We start from the raw sequence: 23,189 nt of genomic DNA, 5'->3' as shown, positions 1-23,189 counted from the left end.
ATTCCAACATGTACAATCTGAAGAGGCAGGACTATGGAATAAGAGAATCTCAGGGCTAAAATGGGCCTCCCGAGTTATCCAATTTGCTAGTTCTTATCTTTTGGGGGGAGGGTTACAGACTTCTCTGGGAAGCATGAAAAGTTATTCATGTTCTTACACACACACACACACACTAGGCTTCCCTCATAGCTCAGTTGGTAAATCCTCTGCCTGCAATGTAGGAGACCCGGGTTCATTTCCTAGGCTGGGAAGATCCCCTGGAGAAGGAAATGACAACCCACTCCAGTACTCTTACCTGGAAAATCCCATGGACGGAGGAGCCTGGTGGGCTGCAGTCCATGGGGTCACTAAGAGTCAGACACGACTGAGTGACTTCACTTTCACTTTTCACTTTCATGCATTGGAGAAGGAAATGGCAACCCACTCCAGTGTTCTTGCCTGGAGAATCCCAGGGACAGGGGAGCCTGGTGGGCTGCCGTCTATGGGGTCGCACAGTCAGACACGACTGAAGCAACTTAGCAGCAGCAGCAGCAGAAACACATAAGGCACACAGCAAGCATAATTTGGAATTTCATTTGAAAGAGTTTGAAAGTTTATGAATTCTAGATTCAGAACTACTGATCATGTCCTAATTCCTCATTTTCAAAACCAAAAGTTGAATCCCAGAAAGGTTCAGAGATTTATTTGTCCAAAGTCACACAGCTGGGTAATAGCAGAGCTGGTATCAAACACCCCAGTAAGCCTGACCTACTTCAAGATGCTTTTTTGCTCCACTGTTCTCCAGAGAGAGACTGTGGTTATCTGTAGCCATAAAACTGAAAAGTCACTCATGTCCCGGTTTGAATTAGTGCAATCAATGAGTTTTAGGCTAAGGATGGGAACGCCACTTCTTTTCAAATATGGAAACAACCCCATATTGTAAGTATAATTTATTACCTCAGTAGTCCTGACCTATGCAAATAACTATCACCTGGGACGCCAGTCCAACACATTAAGCTTCCTACATCTCATCTCCATGAGCTGCAATCCTATATTTCTGAGGCAGGGCCCTGATGGCTAAACTTTTCATAAGGACCCTCAGAGATTGTGACTGGATGGTTCTCAAGTAATATTCCACAAAACGGTGGTTTAGAGACGTGATTTGCAAACATTTTCCCAGAAGCTCAATTCTTTGTTCCACCCAAGTTTTATTCAGAAACCCAGAAACATAAATAAAAGCAGAGCTGCTGGGTAGTCTCTTGAAGCCAGTCTGAAAACCACTGTCCTAGAAGACAACACAGGTATGGGACCAGGAGCTGGAACTCACCACTCACGGATCTCAGTTTTCCTATTTATGAAATTCTGAATTCTCTAAATTCAGCTCCAGTATCCTGCTGCTGCTGCTGCTAAGTCACTTCAGTCATGTCCGACTCTGTGCGACCCCATAGACGGCAGCCCACCAGGCTCCACCCACCCTGGGATTCTCCAGGCAAGAACACTGGAGTGGGTTGCCATTTCCTTCTCCAATGTGTGAAAGTGAAAAGTGAAAGTGAAGTTGCTCAGTCGTATCGGACTCTTAGCGACCCCATGGACTATGACCCCACAAACATCACTACCATCACACTACCATTCTGTCCTCAGTTGCTAAGTGTGGCCAACTCTTTGTGACCCTGGACTGTAGTTCACCAGGCTCCTCTGTCCATGGAATTATCCAGGCAAGAATACTGGAGTGGGTTGCCATTTCCTCCTCCAGGGAATCTTCCCAACCCAGGAATCAAATCCGGGTCTCTTGCATTGAGAGATTCTTTACCACTGAGCCACCAAGGGAGCCCTATACTACCATTACTAACATAATATTTAGCACGCACTTGCTATGTTCCTAGCACTGTTCTTTTATTTAATCTTTGAAATCACTCTATGAGGTTAAGTACAGTAGATCCTTGAACAACACGTGTTTGAATTTCGTGAGTCTACTCATACTCCTGTTTTTCAATAGTATTACACTACTACACAATCCACCCTTGTTGAATCCATGGATGCAAAAACCACAGCTAGGGAGGAACCTTATATGCAGAAGGCCAACTACAGGCTGTGAGACGATTTTCCACTGCCAAAAGGTTGGCACTGCTAACCCCTGTTGTACTATTAATCTATTATAATGATGAGGAAACTGAGGCACAGAGAGATCATGTGACAATAACTGTGGTTATATATATACATATATATGTATGTATATATATATACACACATACACATTCTCTTATTCCATCTACACCATAAAATTGGGAAGAACTGAGCTTTAGAAAGATAGTTTCTTATCTAAGGTCAAAAAGCATGTCTGTCAGATGCTAAAATCCATTCTAACCAAAAAATCAGTACAAGTCGGATCCCATACTTTACCAGAAAATATTTTAAATAGCATCCATTTTCATGTGGTTATTGTGGTATTAGTGATCTGCTTTCATATATTCATAGAGATGGCTTAGCCCCAAACTAGATTATAAACACTCTGAGACCAGGGATTATTTTATATCTTTCAATTTCCTACTCTATGAAATACCGGCTGTGCATTAAGTAGGTCTTTATTCAATCAGAAGTGATCTTCTAAATCCTTTTTTGTTATGAACTTGACTTTTCCCCCAATAATCTGAAGTAAACACACTAATTTCATTTAGATCAACTCTTGAAATTAAAAAATTCCCCTATGAGTCAGTTGCTGGAAGGGAGAAAAAAGACTTTTTCCAGCTTAATGATTTTACATTTCCCCCTGCGGAAAGGAATTATATTAATATTTTACTGTTAATAAGTATCTCTTTCCAGGCATTTCTTTCCCAAAGTTTCTTGCATTTTTCAACTGATAGGTAACAGACTGAAAATAAGCAGATGGTTAAAGACAAGAACAGAAAATCTTGGAAGGTGCTTACAATACCTACTTATGCCACTTGAAAATATCAGTTTGACATTTCACAGGAAGTGGTGCTCATTAGGTAATATTCTTCAAACAGCAAAAAATACTGACAATAAGTAATTTTTCTTAAATGCCAACTTAATTTTGGACATGCTTAGCCTGTGGTCAGATACACCATCACCTTCCATCTGTGATTCCTTGCCCACATATTTGAAATTGGATGCCTAGGACTACTTCCAATCTCCCCTGCTCATTGTAGCTCCATGGTTCCACAAATAACCCCATAAGAGTTGTTAATTTCCCAGCTGTGACCTACTTTAAGTCTATTTTGGAGACTCATATTAATCTAACATATATGTAAACCCATACAACATAGAAAAAGCTATGGTTTTTCCGGTAGTCATTTATGTATGTGAGAGTTGGACCATAAAGAAAGCTGAGTGTCAAAGAATTGATGCTTTTGAACTGTGATGTTGGAGAGGACTCTTGAGAGTCTCTTGGACTGCAAGGCGATCAAACCAGTCAATCCTAAAGGAAATCAGTCCTGAATATTCATTGGAAGGACTGATGGTGAAACTGAAACTCCAATACTTTGGCCACCTGATGCAAAGAACTGACTCCTTAGAAAAGACCCTGATGCTAATAAAGATTGAAGGCAGGAGGAGAAGGGAACAACAGAGGATGAGATATTTGGATGGTATCACCAACTCTATGGACATGAGTTTGAGCAAGCTCCAGGAGTTGGTGATGGACAGGGAAGCCTGGAGTACTGCAGTCCAGGGGGTTGCAAAGAGTCAGACATGACTGAGCAACTGAACTGAACTGATACAATGTAGATAAAACTGGTCATAATAAGAAATGAGGTTAAAGTAAGGTCACAATATTTTGGTCTCTAAACTTTGACAGCATAAACCATCTAAAGCAATGGTTCTTAAATCTCCTTTAAGGAATATCTTTAAAATGTAGATGCATAGAGCCCTTCCTCAGACCTGTTTAAACAGTGGGGCCCAGACACCTGTGACTTTCATGAACGCCACAGATAATTTTGTTGCTGCATAGTGATGCACATCCTTACTTCATTTATTGAACAAACATTTCACGAGGGTCTTTGACCCATACCAAATTTTGAATATAAATGTTTTCTTCTTAGTATAGTTCCTTGGCTAACAAACTAACAAGCAATTTGAGGAAAAGGATCATGATCTATGTTTTGAAAAAAGTACTTCCCCCAGCCCATCCTTAAACCCAGCTGGGCATATAGGAGGCAAATGTTATAGTGCTTGGATCACCAGCCCCTCAAATAAAACATGTTGATACACCTTCAGATACTGCACCAGAGAATACTTTTAAGCCTGGACTTTGTAGGTATCCAAAGAAATCTGCATGGTGTGTGTGTGTGCATGTATGCGTATATTCTTAATTGTACATTGAGACTAAGCTAAGCAAGACTCAGATCGTAGCATTAAACTTCTGTTTTGAAGCTTGGTTATGAACCCAAAATAACAACGTATACACCAGGAAATGCATATCAAAGTAGGAAAGATAAATATCTCAACAAATATACTTTCCTTTCTTTTTTACATACTACAACCCACATCACTCTGCTCTCAAAACAATATTCAAATAACTGAGTGCCACTGGGCACTTACAAAATCAGGAACTTACAAAACGGCTTTTCAAAGTGTGTTCACTCCGAAAGCACAGAGTGTAGCTCCGATGAACACGTACAGCCGCCGCTAGATCATGAGGCTCGGGAGGAATCCATTTCAGAGGCTGGGTCACGCCCTCGCTCTCTGCGGTCTGCCTCTTGAGAGAGGCTGGCAGTGACAAAGGGGCACTAGTGAAAAACGGCTTTTGCTGGGGGAAAGGCTACGATGGGATGGATGTGGGAGATGTGTCTGGTCAACGCTGGGGCAACAAACGACTCCAACTGTGTTTACTGAGGGGGCAAACACCCACCCGCGTGTGACGGGTCTTAGAGCAGTTGGAAACGGGAGACTGAGCAGCTCGGACCTCCTTTTGTTAGGCTCCTTAGAGAAGAGCAGGAAGACGTGTGGAGGGAAAATGAAACTTGCCTACGAGATAATGGGGAACAAGCTAGTGCTCACACATCAGCAGACAAAGCACCCGCCAGCGTCCTTCACTGCCTGCAAAGGAGATGAAGAGGCCAGCAAGGAAACAAAGTCCCTCGAGTGAGGTGCGGCGGGCCACCCTTACCAAGACGCTCCGTGACCGCAAGTATCGCCTGACCTGCTCCCTACAAACCCTTCAGCATAACTCGGTGACTTTTCTCCTGATCTCTGAAAGACACTAATCTGGGGCAAGAAAAAAAGGAAATCTTTTTCAAAAAGTACAAGAGTCAGAGCAATTGAAAGCATTCCTTACCAATTTTGTAACGTCTTTCACATCATCAGTCACACGGTTACTGCAGATCCCTTGAGTGTGGACGAGAGGATTAAATAGGAGCAGTTGAAGATAAATGCAAGTGATAATCCAAGTCTAAATGAAAAGAGAAAAAATGCTGGTGACCATCAGTAAATATCCATAGTCACTCAAACTATTAACAACTAACATTTTCTGCCTTAATGTGGAAAAAAAGAATCTATCTTGTGGGGTTTTTTTTTCTTTGAATACTACTGGTTTAAATACCTTACACACAAACTATGCTAACCAAATTTCTTAAAAATTCTCTGTTAAAACATGGTTTGGTTTTTAATTTCAATGACAGTATCGTTAACTTTTGTCAAAAACGTTCTATGGGCAATTCCCCAATGGCAATTAGAAATGAACTTGTAGCAACATGAGAAGAATTTATCACTTAAGCTATTTTCTAAAAACTAGGGAATGCATAAAATTTGTACCTTAAGGCATCAAAAAAAATTTTTCTCTACTTTAAATGTAGACTGTTTGGCAAGTAACAGCAAAACTCTGAGCATTGCTTTAACCCAATAACCTACTAGAACACCCAGTTAAAGTGAGAGAGAGAGATTTAGATCTAGGAGAGAATTTAAGTTGTGAGACATCAAAAGAGTCATTGTTTTCAATCACAGTTTTTTAGCGATTTAACAAGGAAAAATATTTTCTTAGTCAATGAGAAGCCATTTTTGAACACCAGCATGAAGTACTCACACACACTCACACACACACACACACACACACACACACACACGCTACCTCTCTTTCCAAATAACTCTTTCAACCATGTTAAATAGTTACTTTTATGCCTGGCTTACTTTTTCTTATTACCCTGTGTTTTATATTTCTAAAAATTAGGGCATCTATTTTTTTCCCCTCAATATCTTTACAAGACATAACAGCACCTGGAATATAAAAAGCTCTTGCTAAATATTTGCTAGATGAATCAGTGATCAAGGTTAAAAAAGAGTCTAATGTTTCAAATTTGATACCTATTTATTGAACTTGTATGAGACAGGGACTGAGCCAGCCGGAGAATTGTACAAAGGTGATAAGACTCCCCTGAAATGCAGATTCAGGGAAATAAGTAATACACACACCCTGCGATAAATGTTCTGGGAACCCAGAGGAGGAAGCAATTAATCAATTAATCTTAAGGGAGAGAACTCGTGGCAGAAAGGTAGTGCCAAGAAAAGCCACAGAGAAAATGTGACTCCAACTGGATTCTGGTGGACAGAGGAGGAATTTGCAAGAGTTGACAGGGAAGGGATGAGCATTCCAGGAAAAATAAACAACAGGAGCAAAGGCATGGAGATGTGATGATATTTTAAAATGTGAGAATTCTTTTATGAGTTAACAGTCATCTATGGCATTTTAAAATTACACAAAGGCCCATCTGCACACGGCTAGAAATCTTTCCTACTTATTATGTAACCAGCCATATATTAAATGGAACTGGATTATTATTTTCAATTAATATCTGCCAGCTTAATAGATATTATACTGGACCAAGTTACAATGATCATTTACTAAAATTTCTAAGACTACAATGCTTCCTACATATAAAAATGGAGTGTAAACAAAACTAAAATCCCTTCATTGTTTTACCATTGTAATCTATGAATGTTAAGTAATCCTGCTTAATTGTGTTTAAGACTACTTAGAGCTTGGTGGGATCCTGCTCTTCTCCCTTGGGCCAAAATAAAGACTAAATTGTGTACATCAGGGGTCCCTAACCTCTGGGATCTAGTGCCTGATGATCTGAAGTGAAGCCAAGTAATAAATAATAGAAATAACATGCAATACATGTAATATGCTTGAATCATCCCCAAACCATCCCCATCTCTACCCTGGCCTGTGGAAAAATTGTCTTCCATGAAACTGGGCCCTGGTGCTGAAAAGGTTGGGAACCGCTAGTGTAAATGATTTGTTTGGGGGATTCCGCTTTTTGGACAATCCCAACACATAACATCTCCTCTAAGAGTCTCCCTTCATGTATGTAAATACAATGCTTAAACTCAAAGTGTCTCTCACACTGTCATCGCTAAAATATAACCCTCCCTTGAAATAGATTTCTCCAACACCCTCTTTCATGATCTAACTTTGGAATCCTCCCTAAGTATCTCTATAATGGGCCAATCTCTAATAACCTTATTCATATTCTAGGCTGTAAGAAATATAAAGGCACAGGGATGAGGGAGGGAGGACTCGATAAAGGTGATCAAAAGGTACAAAGTTTCAGTTGAAAGATAAAATAACCACTAGGGATGTACTGTATAATGTGATAAATATAGTTAGCACTGCTCTGTGTTATATATGAAAGTTGTTTGAGAGTAAATCCCAAGAGTTCTTATCACAAGGAAAAAAAAATTTCTGCTTCTTTACTTTTGTAACTATATGAGATGACAGATGTTCACTAATCTTAATATGGTCATCACTGCATGATGTATGTAAGTCAAATCACTATGCTGTGCAACTTATATAGGGTATATGTCAATTATATCTCAGTAAGACTGAATTAAAAAAAATAAATATAAGGGCAGAAATTCTGTTGATTTCTCTTTACCATGTTTTATGCCTGACATTTAAGAAACGCTACACAAACATTTGTTCACTCATTCATTCATTCAGCAAATATTTATTAAACACCTAGTGCTACTGTGTGCTGGGCACTGTTCTAGATGCTGGGGATATATTAGTAAAAAAAAAAAAAAAAAAAGCAAAAATCCCTACCCTCATGAAGCTTAGCTTATAATGAGAGAAGGCAGACCATGACCAATAAAAGTGATAAATAACCAGATTATATAGTATGTCAAAAGTGTACCATGAAAAGAGAAAAATTAGATCTCAGTAAAGGGACTGGAATTACAATGCCTACTGTTCTCTACTAGCAGCAGGGTCTTAGGTTCAAGGTGACAGTCACACTCATGAGGCGTTGGAGGTTTCACCTAGCACCAAGTGTACTACTGAGCTCTGAGAAAGGAAACAGGAGAGATGACAAAGAGCACGCACAGCAGAATAGAACTCACGACTGACTGCTGCACCATCTCTAATGTCCACATATCACTACACCCTTGGGGCATGTGGCAATGATTCACAATGCTGGGTGGGCAGGACCACTTCTCAGGCTTATACCTCGCTAGTTGAGTAGCCCCTTCAGGGACATGCCATGAGCTGCCACTCATTCTCCATTACAGCTCCTCCCACCAGTAACAGTCTCAACAATAAAAGGCATACTGGTGATTGTTCTGCTACCTAGTAACTTCAGCAGGACTCTCTTGGGTGAAGTTTAGGTATACTCCTATCAGTTACTTGAGTTCTCGATACAAAGAGGAAGGTAGATCGCTTCTCGGCCTTTTGGCTAAGATCAAGTGAGGAAGGTAGAGAGGTCAAATCCCCAGGCATCTCTGAATCTAGAGAAAAGGCCACAGTACCAGCTATTAACACCACCTCTCTTTCCCCAGAGACTGAATGACTGCAAAAATAATGCTATTTTGGTGGGCCCTCATTGGGAAGGCAACATTTTACCAAAGATTAGATGGCACTAAGGGAATTATCCATGCAGACGTCTGTAGGAGAGTGTTATAAACAGAGAAAGAGAAGCTACTGCTAAGTCCCTAAGGTCTATTTTGTTGTTTTCAATTGAATCTTTCAAGATATTTTATTATAAAAGTAATCATTACCAAACACCTGGAGAATAAAGAAAAAACCTGCTTGGAAAGTCACTACCCTGACAATTTTTAGAAAGTGTATCTCCCCCCACCATTATAAAAGAAATGCATCTCATTGATTTAAGGAACCTGCTTTATTTAAGGAATAGCAAGAAGAAAGCAGGGCTTCTCGGGTGGTGCTAGTGGTCAAGAACCCACCTGCCAATGCAGGAGACAAGAGACTTGGGTTCTATCCCTAAGTTGGGAAGATCCCCTGAAGGAGGGCAAGGCAACCCACTTCAGTATTCTTGCCTGGAGAATCCCATGGACAGAGGAGCTGGGTGGGCTACAGTCTATAGGGTTGCAAAGAGTTGGACAGGACTGAAGCTTAGCACACATGCATGCATGTGAGAGTAAAGAGGGAGCAATGAAGATGATGATGTCAAAGGGAACAGGTCAGATCATGTAGGGTCTTGTATACTCATCTGGATTTTTGACTTTTACTGTGAACCAAGAGGGATTCGTTGCAGGATTTTGAGCATAGGAGACAGATGACATGTTATATAATAATAATACTAAAAACCTGGTCGTTTCTTACAAAACTGAACATACCCTTACCATATGATCGAGCAATCATGCTCCTTGGTCCTGTCCCAAGGAGCTGAAAATATATATCCATACAAAAACCTGCTTACTGATTTTTATAGCCGCTTATTCAAAACTGCAAAACGTGGAAACAGCCAGAATGTCCTTCAGCAGGTGAATAGATGAATAAACTGTGGTATATCTGGGCAATGGACTTTTACTCAGCACTAAAAAAAATGAGCTATGAAGCCATAAAACGACATAGAGTAAACAAATACACATTACGAAGTGAAGAAGCCAATATGAAAAGACTCTACACCATTTGATTCCAACTCCTCTGTCATTCGGAAAGGGCAAAACTGTGCAAATAGTAAAAAGATCAGTGTTGCCAGGGGTTGGAGCGGGAGGCATGCACAGACAGAGCATGCACGCATGTGTGCTCAGCTGTGTTCGACTCTGTGTGACCCTATGGACTGCAGCCCACCTGGCTCCTCTGTTCATGGGATTCTCCAGGCAAAAATACTGCAGTGGGTTGCCATTTTCTTCTCCAGGAGATCTTCCCAACCCAGGGATCGAATTCATGTCCCTTGCATTAGTAGGCAGATTTTCTTTTTACCACTCGGCCACCTGGGAAGCCCACAGAGCACAGAAGATTTCTAGTGCAGTGAAAGTACTCTATGTGATACTGTAATTGTGAATACATGTCATTATATGTTTGTCCAAACTCAGAAAATACACCACCAAGAGTAAACCCTAGCATAGACTATGGGCTCTGGGTGATTAAGGTGTATCAACATAAGTCCATCAGCTGTAACAAATGCACCAGTCTGGTGGGAGATTATTGATAATGAGGGAAGCCCTGCATGTGTGGGGGTAAGGGGCACTGGGGAAACCTCTGTACCTTCCTCTCAATTTTGCTATGAACTGCTCTAAAAATATAAATTCTTTCCCTAAAAAAAAAAAAATTTTTTTAAAAGATCACTTCTGATTGCTGTGGTAAGAAGAGACTCAGGCTTAAACAACAGGTAGAAACAGGAAGACCAATTTGGGGATATTGCTATAATCCAAGCAAGAAAGGGTTGTCACAGTGAACTGCTTAGAGGTGGTTAGCTCAGAGTCAAGGATGACTCCAAGGATTCTGGTCTGAGCAACTGAATGGATAGTGTTGCCATCAAGTTATCAATATGGGAATGACTGAGGGGAGAGAAGGTTTGGGGGGGTGGTCATATGAGGAGTAAAGTTTTGAATGTCATCAGTTTGAGATGTCTTTAAGATATCCTAGTGATGAAAGTAGGTCAGGATATTTGAATCTGGACTGAGGAGGGTAGTTTGGGCTGGATATATAAATACGACAGCCTTTGATACATAAATGGAATTTTAAGCAAAAGAGTGGATGAGACTATCAAAGGAGTGAATACAAATAGAAAAAAGAACAAATAACTGGGTCCTATGATTCATGGGGTCACAAACAGTCGGACACGACTGAGCGACTGAACTCAACTGATGGTGCTCCAACCTTAAGAGGTCTGGAAAAGATTTAGAACACAGAAAGGAGCCTGAGAGAGAGCCAAGGGAGGAGGAGGAGGAGAAACCCAAGTTTAAAAAAAAAACAGAAACAGTAAAAGTACTTTAAGGAGGTCAAACTATGAACTACATCAAATACTCATAACAGATCAAGTAAGATGAGGACTGAGAACTGATCACTGAATTTAGCAGCACAGAGGTCACTGGTGACATTAACAAGAGCATTTTTATTGAAACAGTTTGGAAAAGGCCAGGGAGGGGCGGATTCAAGAGTGAGGGGTGAGTGATTAGAAACAGTGCATACAGGTAGCTTTTTGAAAAGAGCTGTCTTTTCACCTTGCTTACAGTTTCCTTTGTTGTGCAGAAGCTTTTAATTTTAATTAGGTCCCATTTATTTATTTTTGCTTTTATTTCCAATATTCTGGGAGGTGGGTCATAGAGGATCCTGCTGTGATTTATGTTGAAAAGACAGCCTTCAGAATGGGAGAAAATAATAGCAAATGAAGCAACTGACAAAGAATTAACCTCAAAAATATACAAGCAACTCCTGCAGCTCAATTCCAGAAAAATGAACGACCCAATCAAAAAATGGGCTGAAGAACTAAATAGACATTTCTCCAAAGAAGACATACAGATGGCTGACAAACACATGAAAAAATGCTCAACATCACTCATTATCAGAGAAATGCAAATCAAAACCACTACGAGGTACCATTTCACACCAGTCAGAATGGCTGCGATCCAAAAGTCTACAAGCAATAAATGCTTGTGTGTGTGTGGAGAAAAAGGTGTGGAGAAAAAGGAACCCTCTTACACTGTTGGTGGGAATGCAAACTAGTACAGCCACTATGGAGAACAGTATGGAGATTCCTTAAAAAACTGGAAATAGAAACTGCCTTATGACCCAGCAATCCCACTGCTGGGCATACACATCAAGGAAACCAGAATTGAAAGAGACACATGTACCCCAATGTTCATCGCAGCACTGTTTATAATAGCCAGGACATGGAAGCAACCTAGATGTCCATCAGCAGATGAATGGATAAGAAAGCTGTGGTATATATATACAATGGAGTATTACTCAGCCATTAAAAAGAATACATTTGAATCAGTTCTAATGAGGTGGATGAAACTGGAGCTTATTATACAGAGTGAAGTAAGCCAGAAAGAAAAATACCAATACAGTATACTAACAAATATATATGGAACTTAGAAAGATGGTAATGATAACCCTGTATGCGAGACAGCAAAAGAGACACAGATGTATAGAACAATCTTATGGACTCTGTGGGAGAGGGAGAGGGTGGGATGATTTGGGAGAATGGCACTGAAACATGTATAATATCATATAAGAAATGAATTGTCACTCCAGGTTTGATGCAGGATACAGGAAGCTTGGGGCTGGTGCACTGGGATGACCCAGAGGGATAGTATGGGGAGGGAGGTGGGAGGGGGGTTCAGGATGGTGAACACGTGTTCACCTGTGGCAGATTCATGTTGATGTATGGCAAAACCAATACAATATTGTAAAGTAATTAGCCTCCAATTAAAATAAATAAATGTATTTTAAAAAATAAATAAACAAAAGAGGTGTCTTTCAAAGGACAGCAAATAAATAAATGAACAAAGAAATAAAAACAAAGTGAGAATGTGGTTGGTGAAGAATTAGGTTGGAGTGGGGGGAGACTTTTTTTGTAAGACGGTAGAAATACCAGGATGTCTGTATACCTATGGGGACAATCCAGAAGGAGCTACAACTGGCACTGTGGATCAGAAGAAAGGTACATTAGAGCGATGTTCTTGAGGACAGGAAGGGGTGAGATCCAGGTCTCAAACAGAGGGCCTGGCTTTTAATAGAGTGTATACTGTAGGTAATCAGTACCACCAGGCAGGATGTCTGAATGTATGCACAAACGCTGCTGCTTTCTGAACAGCAGTGAATACAGCTTTCCCTTACTGAATATTTACTGGGTACCAAACATTTTGTCCAACTGATCACAAAAAAAATTTAAGATTCATCTATCTTAATTTTGAAAATGAAGAAACCAAGATAAAGAGAGATTTGGTGACTTCTACGTGGTGAGGGCTTTGCTGATAGCTAAGCTAGTAAAGAATCTGCCTGCAATGCAGGAGACCCTGGTTCGATTCCTGGGTAGGGAAGATCCACTGCAGAAGGGATAGGCTACCCATTCCAGTATTCTGGCCTGGAGAATCCCATTGACTGTATAGTCCATAGGGTCACAAAGAGTTGGACACTACTGAGTGAATTTCACTTTCATTCCATGGTAAGATCAGAATGTGAATTTCACTTTCACTCCATGGTGAGATCAGAATGAAAACTCAAGTGTGTCCAGTTTGAAATCCTGTCCTCTTTCACCACCTCACACTGTCATAGCACTCCCAGGAAGCTGTTAGATCATTGGTGAGGACTCTGACACCATCTCTCAAAGACTTCAATAATTATTTAAATATAATGCATATGAAGACAAGCTTGTTTCCAAGTCAAAGCTGAATATTTTAAATTTTTCAGAACTTTTAATTTTATAATTTTATATGTTTTTGATAGTTTAAAAATATATATTAATTGTAAGTTTTGTAAGACATTCAAAATCTATTAACAATTGCAAAGTAATTTCACCAGGGCAACAATTTCTTTTGGATCAACTATATAGAAACATCTGTAAAGATGACTTTGCTCAATTTATTAGGGTCCATTTGAGCAGGACTAAACTTAAATCTGTTAATGCACTCAAATATTCCTGAGAGAATGTAAATTGGTGCACCCACTATGGAAAACAGTATGGAGGTTCTTCAAAAAAACTAAAGATATGTTTTCCATATGATTCTACCATCCCACTCTTGGACATATATCATGAGAAAACTATAATTTGAAAAGATAAGGGCACCCCAATATTCAATGCACTACTATTTACAATAGCCAAGCTATGGAAACAACCTAAATGCCCATCAACAGATGAACAGATAAAGATGTGCTACACGTATGGAATGGCACACTAGCCATAAAGTAGACTGAAACAGTGCCAATTACAACCACGTGAGTAGACCTAGAGATGATCACACTATGTGAAGTCAGGCAGAGGGAGCCGAACACCGTATGACATCACTTATATCTGGAATCTAAAATACGACACAAATGAACTCACCTAGGAAACAGAGACAGACTCACAGATGTAGGAGTTGTGGTTGTCAAAGGTGAGGGGAGACGGGGAAGGAATGGAGTGGAAGTTTGGGACCAGCAGGTGCAATCTATTATACATAGGATGGATACACAAGATCCTACTCTATAGCACAGAGAACTATATTCAATATCCTGGGATAAACTATAATGGAAAAAAAAACATGAAAAAGAATGTATGAAAGTAACTGGATCACTTTGCTGCACACTGGAAATTAACACAACATAGTAAAACCATTATACTTCAACAAAATAAAAAAAAAAGAAACAAGTATCTCTGAGAAACATGTTTCATGAAGCACTATGTTAAAGCTATCACACTGAAATTGTAATTTGGTATTGCATATACAGTTGGCCCTTGAGCAATGCAGCAGTCATCCAGGTATAATTTATAGTCAGCCCACCCTATCCCTGGCTCCTCAGCATCCAGGGATTCAACCAATCTGAGACTGTGTAGTACCCTCAGTATTTACTATTGAAAAATATCCACATATAAGTGGACCCATGCAGTTCATACTCATGTTCTTCAAGGGTCATGTACTTTGCTACTGATAAGTATTCATCTTTCATAAAATCCAATCATTCACTCAGGCATAACTAAACATTAGGATGGAGGAACAGTCAGGGTAGAAATGTATTGAGCATTCTGCACAGCAGTAGTAATACCTCCCTATCACTATTTCAGGGAGAGGGTTGAAATGAGGAGCTTACTTCTTTAAATGGAAAAGTATTTTTTCCATATTATTCTATGCAGAAATTATTCTAATATATAGTACACACACTTCCCTGATATCCTAAACAGTGACTAGAAATATTAAACTTTGCTTTTCTTTGATGATTCATTCTCAAATAAAGGAAAGACTAAATGAAAGAAGCCAGACACAGAAAGACAAATATCATATGATCTCACATATATGTGGAATCAAAAAAAAAAAAGTTGAACTCATAGCAACAAAGAGTAGAATGGAAAGGTGGCTGGGGGGTGGAGGAAAATGGGGAGATATTGATTAAAGGTTACAAACTTTCATTTATAAGTTCTGAAGGCCTAAATACAGCACTTTGACTACAGCTAATAATACTGTATTGTTCACTTGAAAGTTTCTAAGAGTAGATCTCAAGTGTACTCATCACACACACAGACACACACACACAAAGACACATGGGTAACTGTAGACAGTCTGACTGTAGCCATCATCTCACAACGTATTCATATATCAAAACATCCCATCATACACCTTAAATACATACAATTTTATTTGTCAGTCACACCTCAATAAATTTTCCACAGTTTGCTGTGACCTACAGTCAAAGGATTTAGTGTAGTCAATGAAGTAGAAGTAGATGTTTTTCTGGGATTCTCTAGCTTTTTCTATGATCCAAAGGATGCTGGCAATTTGATCTCTGGTTCTGTGACTGTGTAGATCACAACAAACCGTGGAAAATTCTTAAAGAGATGGGAATGCCAGAACACCTTACCTGCCTCCTGAGAAACCTGTATACAAGTCAAGAAACAACAGTTAGAACCAGACATCGAACAACAGACTGGTTTTAAACTGGGCAAGGAGTACATCAAGGCTGTATATTGTCACCCTGTTTATTTAACTTATACTCAGAGTACATCATGTGAAATGCTGGGCTAGATGAAGCACAAGCTGAAATCAAGATTGCCAGCAGAAATATCAATAACCTCAGATATGCAGATGACACCACTCTTATGGCAGAAAGCAAAGAGGAATTAAAAAGCCTCTTGATGAAGGTCAAAGAGTGAAAAAGCTGGCTTTAAACTCAACATTAAAAATACGAAGATCATGGCATCTGGTCCCATCACTTCATGGCAAATAGATGGGGAAACAATGGAAACAGTGACAGACTTTATTTTCTTGGGCACCAAAAATCACTGTGGACAGTGACTGAAGCCATGAAATTAAAAGACATTTTCTCCTTGGAAGAAAAGCAATGACACACCTAGACAGCATATTAAAAAGCAGAGACATTACTTTGCCCACAAAGGTCTGTATAGTCAAAGCTATGGTTTTTCCAGTAGTCATGTATGGATGGATGTGACAGCTGGACAATAAAAAAGGTTGTGTGCCAAAGAACTGACGCTTTTGAATTGTGGTGTTGGAGAAGACTCTTGAGAGTCCCTTGGACAGGAAGGAGATCAAACCAGTCCATCCTAAAGGAAATCAACCCTGAATATTCATTGGAAGGACTGACGCTGAAGCTCCAATACTCTGGCCACCTGATGCGAAGAGCTGACTCATTGGTAAAGACCCTGATGCTGGGAAAGAATGAAGGCAGTAGGAGAAGGGGATGACAGAGGATGAGATGGTTGGATGGCATCACCAACTCAATGGACATGAATTTGAGCAAACTCCAGGAGATGGAGAAGGACAGGGAAGCCTGGCGTGCTGCAGTCCATGAGATTGCAGAGTTGGACACGACTGGGCGACTGAACAACCTCAATGCAGTTAGGGGGGAAAAGCATTTTGGTTATGTAGTTGTGACTGTCCTTCTACAAGGAGCTCCAAATTACTGTACTTGTTTGAATGAATGTTTTTCAATTGTATTTTTAGTTTTGTTGGTTTGTGTCTTAATTTACCTATTTCTCCCATATCATCAGGTAATGATTTGCAACATAGTTTTACTGTTAATATGCCCATATCTAGCCTCTTGTAGTCTCCATGGCAAATACACGTCCCATGGCAGGCGGGGCAGTACTTATGGTAGACAGAATAATGGCAAAAAAGATGGCCATGTCCTAATTCCTGGAATTTGTGAATATACTGCCTTATATGGCAAAATGGACTTTGCAGATGTGACTAAGCAAAGGACGTTGAGATGGGAGAGGATTATCCTCGATTCTCTAAATCCAACCTAACCATACTGGTCTTTACAAACTGAGAACATTTGTAGCTGGTCAAAGAGATGCGATGATGGAAAAAGGGTCAGCAAGATGTGACAACGATCAGGACTTGACTTGCCACTGCTGGCATTTAAGATGGAAGTAAGAGGCCAGGAGTCAAGAAACGCTGGTGGCTTCTAGAAGCTGAAAAAAGGCAAGGAAAGAGTTTCCCTTACAGACTTCAAGACAGCAAAGGGTCTCACCTTGCTTTTAGCCCATTAAGTCCCATTTTGGACTTCAGAATCTCCAAACCATAATGTCATAAATCTGTATTGTTTTAGGTCACTAAATTGGTGATCATATTTGTTCCAACAGCAATAGAAAAATAAATCAAAGCTCAATACATTTACTTTCTGGATGAATTAAGCAATGAATGGAGCAGTGTGCAATGTTCAAGTTGTTCCTGGTAAGGAAAATATACTGCCTCACCAGAATTCTGGGCCCCTGAAGCCTGCTTTAAGCAAGCAACTCAGCTTTTTATTGTTTTTCTGTTCTGTTTGTTCATGCTTCTGGGTAAGATTTTGTTTGAACAAAGGTTTCCAAGGACAAGAAAGAAAAAAAGTTCACGCTTTTGAAAACTTGTAGTGTGATGGCAGGGGACTGAAGGTGGATCCAGAAAAACCTCTGAGCCCCTCACTGTGTGACTTCAAACAAGCCAGTGAGTCCTTCTGAGTATCTGTTTATCAGTGTCTACAATGAGAATCATTTTTGCCTCCGTGTTCATGAGTGCTGGTGAGAATCAAATGAAAACTTTCCAAACCACAGGTGCTGTTCCGTGATTTGTTGTCTGCCCTGTAGGTTTCGGACTGTCTAGGAAGTCAGGGAAACAACTGCTTCAAAACCATACAAATAAGAGCCCAAGAAAGGACTTTATAGAATCAATCCTGCATGAACAAAGAGCCTGATCTTTAGTGCATAGGTATTCTGACACTAATTTGGGGGTCAGATGGCTTTCTGAATGTATTTCTTAGTTCTCAGCAGTGTTGAGAGTAGCTTGGGTTAACAGACAATTGACTTCCAATGAAGTGAGGTGTTCCAATACATCCACAAAATATTTATCTTTGTTTTCTCTCCCTTCCTCTTTCTCTAACTTCTGGCAACTCCAACAAGGGTATGCGGGTGCCTGAACGCGTGGGCAGATGCGTACACACACACCCTATGGAGATAGAAAGCTGAAGCAAAATGTCCCTCGTTTGTGACTTCAGCTCTACAATGTGTCTTTTTGGCTTGGGTAATCATCTTGCTGTTTTTTCCGTAACACTCTGCTTCTGCAGACATTTTTCTTTGGCTACTTTGTTTTAGCATTGTACAACTTTTCTCTCTAGGTCACGCTCATTGTATGATAACCCCTCATTTCATGATAACCTTTCACTGCACAGACACATTAAACTAATCTTATTGTCGGCCGTTTCTAGATTTTTTTTTTTTTTAATTTAGAGGCATGCGTCAAAAGTGTCCCCCACGTCCTCCCCATGGCACACAAAATTCCAATAACCCTTTCATAGTTAAAAGAGCCCTTAGCTTATTTACATGATGAAAAATGAGAAATCTATAGGCACTGTTAGATGTAAAACATACATTAGAAACAGTCCTAATAGAGGGAGGTAACAGAGACTAAAATTCACATTCAATTGTGAATGACAAGATATAGCGGGTCTTTTTCTGGGAGCAGGTTTTAACAGTGGCAGAGAGTACTGAAAAGGAACTTTAAAAGGCAAAATTTACGGGAAGATGAGGCTGGAGACCCCTAAAGCAAAAGTGTTATCTAAATCTCGTTTTTGTTGAGAACCAATTTCAAGAGACTCTAGTGGACTATTCACCCATTCATCAATTCTTCCGAAGCAAAACAGCCTTCCTTACAATAAAAAGCCACATGCCAGAAAAAGGAGCTGCAAAGCCCCCTAAAGCAAACAATCTACTTGATCTGAACATGTGTTATTACACAGAAGTCAGGTTGCAGACTCCTTTCCTTTAGTAGAAATTAACATGAATGTAGACCAAGAACATCAGGGCAACATATGCTGTTCAGGAAACCAGAAGATTCTAATTCTCTAAACTTGGGAAAAAAAACAAACTTTTCTATGCACTTGAGAAGTGGTTTTAAAATATGCATTGCCAGGGTCCACATTACAGACTTTTCGAAGTCGAAAAGGTAAGCAGGGTGTCTGTGTAGCCTTTTTCTTTATGCAGAGAACTACAGACTGGTATTCGGACTGCCCCGAACAAAACAGCAGCTGCTGCCAGAAACAACATTCATCTCCTCTTTAATCTCGCCTGCCAGCTAGCCAAGCAGGCAGTTCCCTTGTAGCCCAAATGTGCTCTGGAAGACAGCCAACTGGCTCAGCCACCCAGAGCCAGGATAGCAAGTTACCAAGATACAGGTATAGAAATGAGTCCTGAGTTCAGATTTTCTGAGGTCATACAAACCATATCCTCCCAAAATAATCTTGACCTAAAGCAACAGCAGATTGTCAGTCAGTGAGTAACTATTTAGTTCTATATGACTTCTTCCTTCAGATTTTTTATTGCTCAACAAGATTTTACCATCCAACTTTATAAAGAAAATACAGAAGCATCCTACACAGATTCGAATTCTTCTCTAGTGATTGTCCAGTAATCTTGAAGATGCAAAAGAAACAGCAGATTGGTTGTTTTTACCATTATCAGGAAAGGAGATGTTAACAGGCCAGTTAAGTGAAACTCAAACCAGCTTAAAGTCCAAGTTGGTCCAATAAAATCCTATAAAGATATTCACTCTTCTCTCTCAATGCAGGTCTTTTTGTGAAGTAGAATATTTTGAAATATGGGTAAGTATGCTCTTATAACAAAATCTGAACATTCTGAAGGGAACTGCTTAACAGAAAAAGGCAGACAATGGCTTTAAAGGAAAAGGAGAATTTAAGGACTTCAAGATAATCTATAGGAAAAAATGGGGGCGGGAGGAGAAATATCCTGAGGACAGTTCATCCTTACTCTATATGTAAATACTATTTAAAAGGGGAAATGACTCAATAGATTCACTCCTATGAAGGGCCACACATTGCAATCTGTGATATTCCATATGATCTTCTCATCAACCAGGTAGATAACTACTACCCCATTTTGTAGGTGAGTAAAACATGATTCAGTGAGATTAAGTAATTTGTTTATGGCCACTCTGCTAGTAAACCCCCGAAATCAAGTTTATTCTTTTAATTTAATTTTCTTGAAGTATAGTTGATTTACAATGTTTTAGGTAGACAGCAAAGTAATTCAGTTGAACATGTATATTCTTTTAAATTCTTAGTTTATTATAAGATTAAATACAGCTCTCTAGGCTACACAGTAGGTCGAGTTTACCTATTTTATATTTAGTAATATGCATTCTATACACCATTATTTTATGTGCATACTATATTTTACATACAGTAATGTGCATGTAACCCACTCCAGGATTCTTGTCTGGAGACTCTCATGGACAGAGGAGCCTGGCAGGCTACAGTCCACAGGGTCACAAAGAGTCAGACACGACTGAGCAAACAGCAACAGCAGTGTGCATATGCATGCTCAATTGTGTCCAACTCTTTGCATCCCCATGGACTGTAGCCTGCCCAGATCTTCTGTTCATAGAATTTTCCAGGCAAGAATACTGGAGCAGGTTGCCATTTCCTTCTCTAGGGGATCTTCCTGACCTGGAGATCAAACCCACATCTCTTGTGTCTCCTGCATTGACAAGCAGATTCTTTACTGCTGAGCCACCAGGAAAGCCCTCACTTACTTCACTTACTATGATAATCTTGAGGTCTATCCATGTTGCTACAAATACCATTATTTCATTCTTTTTCATGGCTGAGTGATACTCCATTGTATACATGTATCACATCTTTATCCATTCATCTGTTGGTGCACATTTAGGTTGCTTCCATGCCTTGGCTCTTATAAATAGTGCTGTAATGAACACTGGGGTGCATGTATCTTTTTGAATTATTGTTTACTTTGGATATATGCCCAAGAGTGGGATTGCAGGACCATATGGCAACTCTATAGTTTTTTTGAGAACCTCCATACTGTTCTCCATAGTGGATATACCAATTTACATTCCCACCAAGAATGTAGGAGGGCTCCCTTTTCTCCACACCCTCTCCAGAATTTATTATTTGTAGACTTTTTGATGATTGCCACTCTGACAAGTGTGAGGTGATACCTCACTGTAGTTTTGATTTACAGTTCCCTAATAATTAGCGATATGTTGCATCTTTTTATGTGCCTGTAGGCCATCTGTATGCCTGGACCAAGTTTACACCAAGACCTATACTACACTGGAAAGAAAAACACTGGTCAGTTAGTAAAACTTCTGTTGTTGTTGAGTCACTAAGTCGTGTACAACTCTTTGCAACCCCATGGGCTGCAGCATGCTTCCCTGTCATTCACCAGCTCCAGGAGTTTGCTCAAACAACTTAATTGTTATATCTGATGAACAATTAAGTTTTATTTACTATGGCTTCCCTCATAGCTTAGTTGGTAAAGAATCCACCTGCAATGTAAGAGATCCCAGTTTGATTCCTGGGTCGGAAAGATCCACTGGAGAAGGGATAGGCTACCCACTCCAGTATTCTCGGGCTTCCCTTGTGGCTCAGCTGGTAGAGAATCTGCTTGCAATGTGGGAGATCTGGATTCAATCCCTGGGTTGGGAAGATGCCCTGGAGAAGGGAAAGGCTACCCACTCCAGTATTGTGGCCTGGAGAATTCCATGGACTATATAGTCCATGGGGTCGCAAAGAGTCGGACACGACTGAGCAACCTTCAGTTCACAACACCTGTACTGTGGACAGCATATAGGTCTCTTTAACTGCATCAATTTCTAAGTGAAACAACAATCTCAAATTATGACCAGGCTGGGTAAACAAGTAATGCATGAAAATCAGGTTATGATTGCTGTACCTTAAAAATTGCATAGCTAGAGGGAAGGGAGAGCCCAAAAAAGGAAGTGATAAGTTGTTTGTTCTGATAAAAACAAAACTGAGTGCTTTCAGACTTCTAAGAAGAGCTACTTATTCATCATCAGATCCATATAGAGTACCTGATACGTACAGAAGGTAGTGATACAGAATATATGGTCATGGCCTCCAGGAGCTCACACTCTTGTCGAACATGACTAAGTGATAGAGCATCTAAGAGGGGAAGGGCCCAGAGAGACAACTAAACTTGACTTTGGTTTAGTTGGGAGAGTAAAGGAGGGGCTCAGTGATAGCTTCTGGGAGGAGACCTCTTTTTCAAAGGTGAGAGGAAGGTAGCCAGGTCAAAGGGAGCTGGGACAAAGACCAGTGGCAGAGACATTAAAGTAGCAGGTGCCTGCAGAAGCGAGAGAGGCATTTTCATAGATCTTCATGTTTATGACTGAATGAAAAATGAGTCTCAAGGAATACACAATAGACGAGGGAGGCCCTCCCAGTTTCACTAAACTAATTGATTTGAATTTTATCTTAAAGGCAATGGGGATCTCCTGCTGGATTTTCAGCAAGAAGTATCAAGATCTGATTTACTTTTGAAAACTTTGTCAGTAATCGGAATAAAGGATAGATGGGGTGGAGGGGGGCAAGCAATAAGCCTGGGGCAGGAGGTCAGTTAAAAGGTCAATGGAGTCATCCAGAGGCCACAGGAGGAGGTCCTTAACTCTCACAAATGGCAGTGGGAATAGAGAAACAGACAAGTTCAAGAGGATGTGGAAGTAGGCAGAAAGAAGGTGTGGGGTGTAAGGGAGGGAGTCACATGACTTCCATGGGTAACTGAGGCAGAAGTGGTGCTAGTCCCATCAGAAGTGGCAGCTGGGGACTGGAAGGTATCACCCCAAACCCTGGAGAATACCATCGTATAAGAAGAAAGAATTAGCCACATAGAAGATGAGAGAATGAGAAGTCAAACAGAAATGAGATGCCTATTCGTTGCTTTGGGGGTACCCTGGCCAATAGAGGAAAAAAGTACAAAAGGGAGAGTATAATCAATAAAACAAGCACTAAAAGATGTCAACCGGTTGGTTGTTGGAAGAGG

At 40.2% G+C, this 23,189-nt stretch overlaps 1 protein-coding gene across 3 annotated transcripts in view; it reads right to left on the bottom strand.

Moving 5' to 3' along the window:
• The window catches only part of KITLG (KIT ligand), a 105,705-nt gene that overhangs the window by 58,556 nt on the left and 23,960 nt on the right, over nucleotides 1-23,189 (bottom strand). For 2 of the 3 annotated variants that reach the window (XM_027543200.1, XM_027543199.1), the window contains exon 2: nucleotides 5,273-5,386. The exons of the other annotated variant lie outside the window; for it this stretch is intronic. In XM_027543200.1, coding sequence (XP_027399001.1) covers nucleotides 5,273-5,386 — 114 coding nt within the window. The remainder of the gene's footprint in view (nucleotides 1-5,272; nucleotides 5,387-23,189) is intronic. 3 annotated transcript variants of the gene reach the window in all.

Source organism: Bos indicus x Bos taurus, chromosome 5, assembly GCF_003369695.1.
Source record: "Bos indicus x Bos taurus breed Angus x Brahman F1 hybrid chromosome 5, Bos_hybrid_MaternalHap_v2.0, whole genome shotgun sequence".
Classification (NCBI taxonomy): domain Eukaryota; kingdom Metazoa; phylum Chordata; class Mammalia; order Artiodactyla; family Bovidae; genus Bos; species Bos indicus x Bos taurus.
Note: the sequence above shows the minus strand (reverse complement) of the source record. Positions and strands in the feature narration are given on the sequence as shown.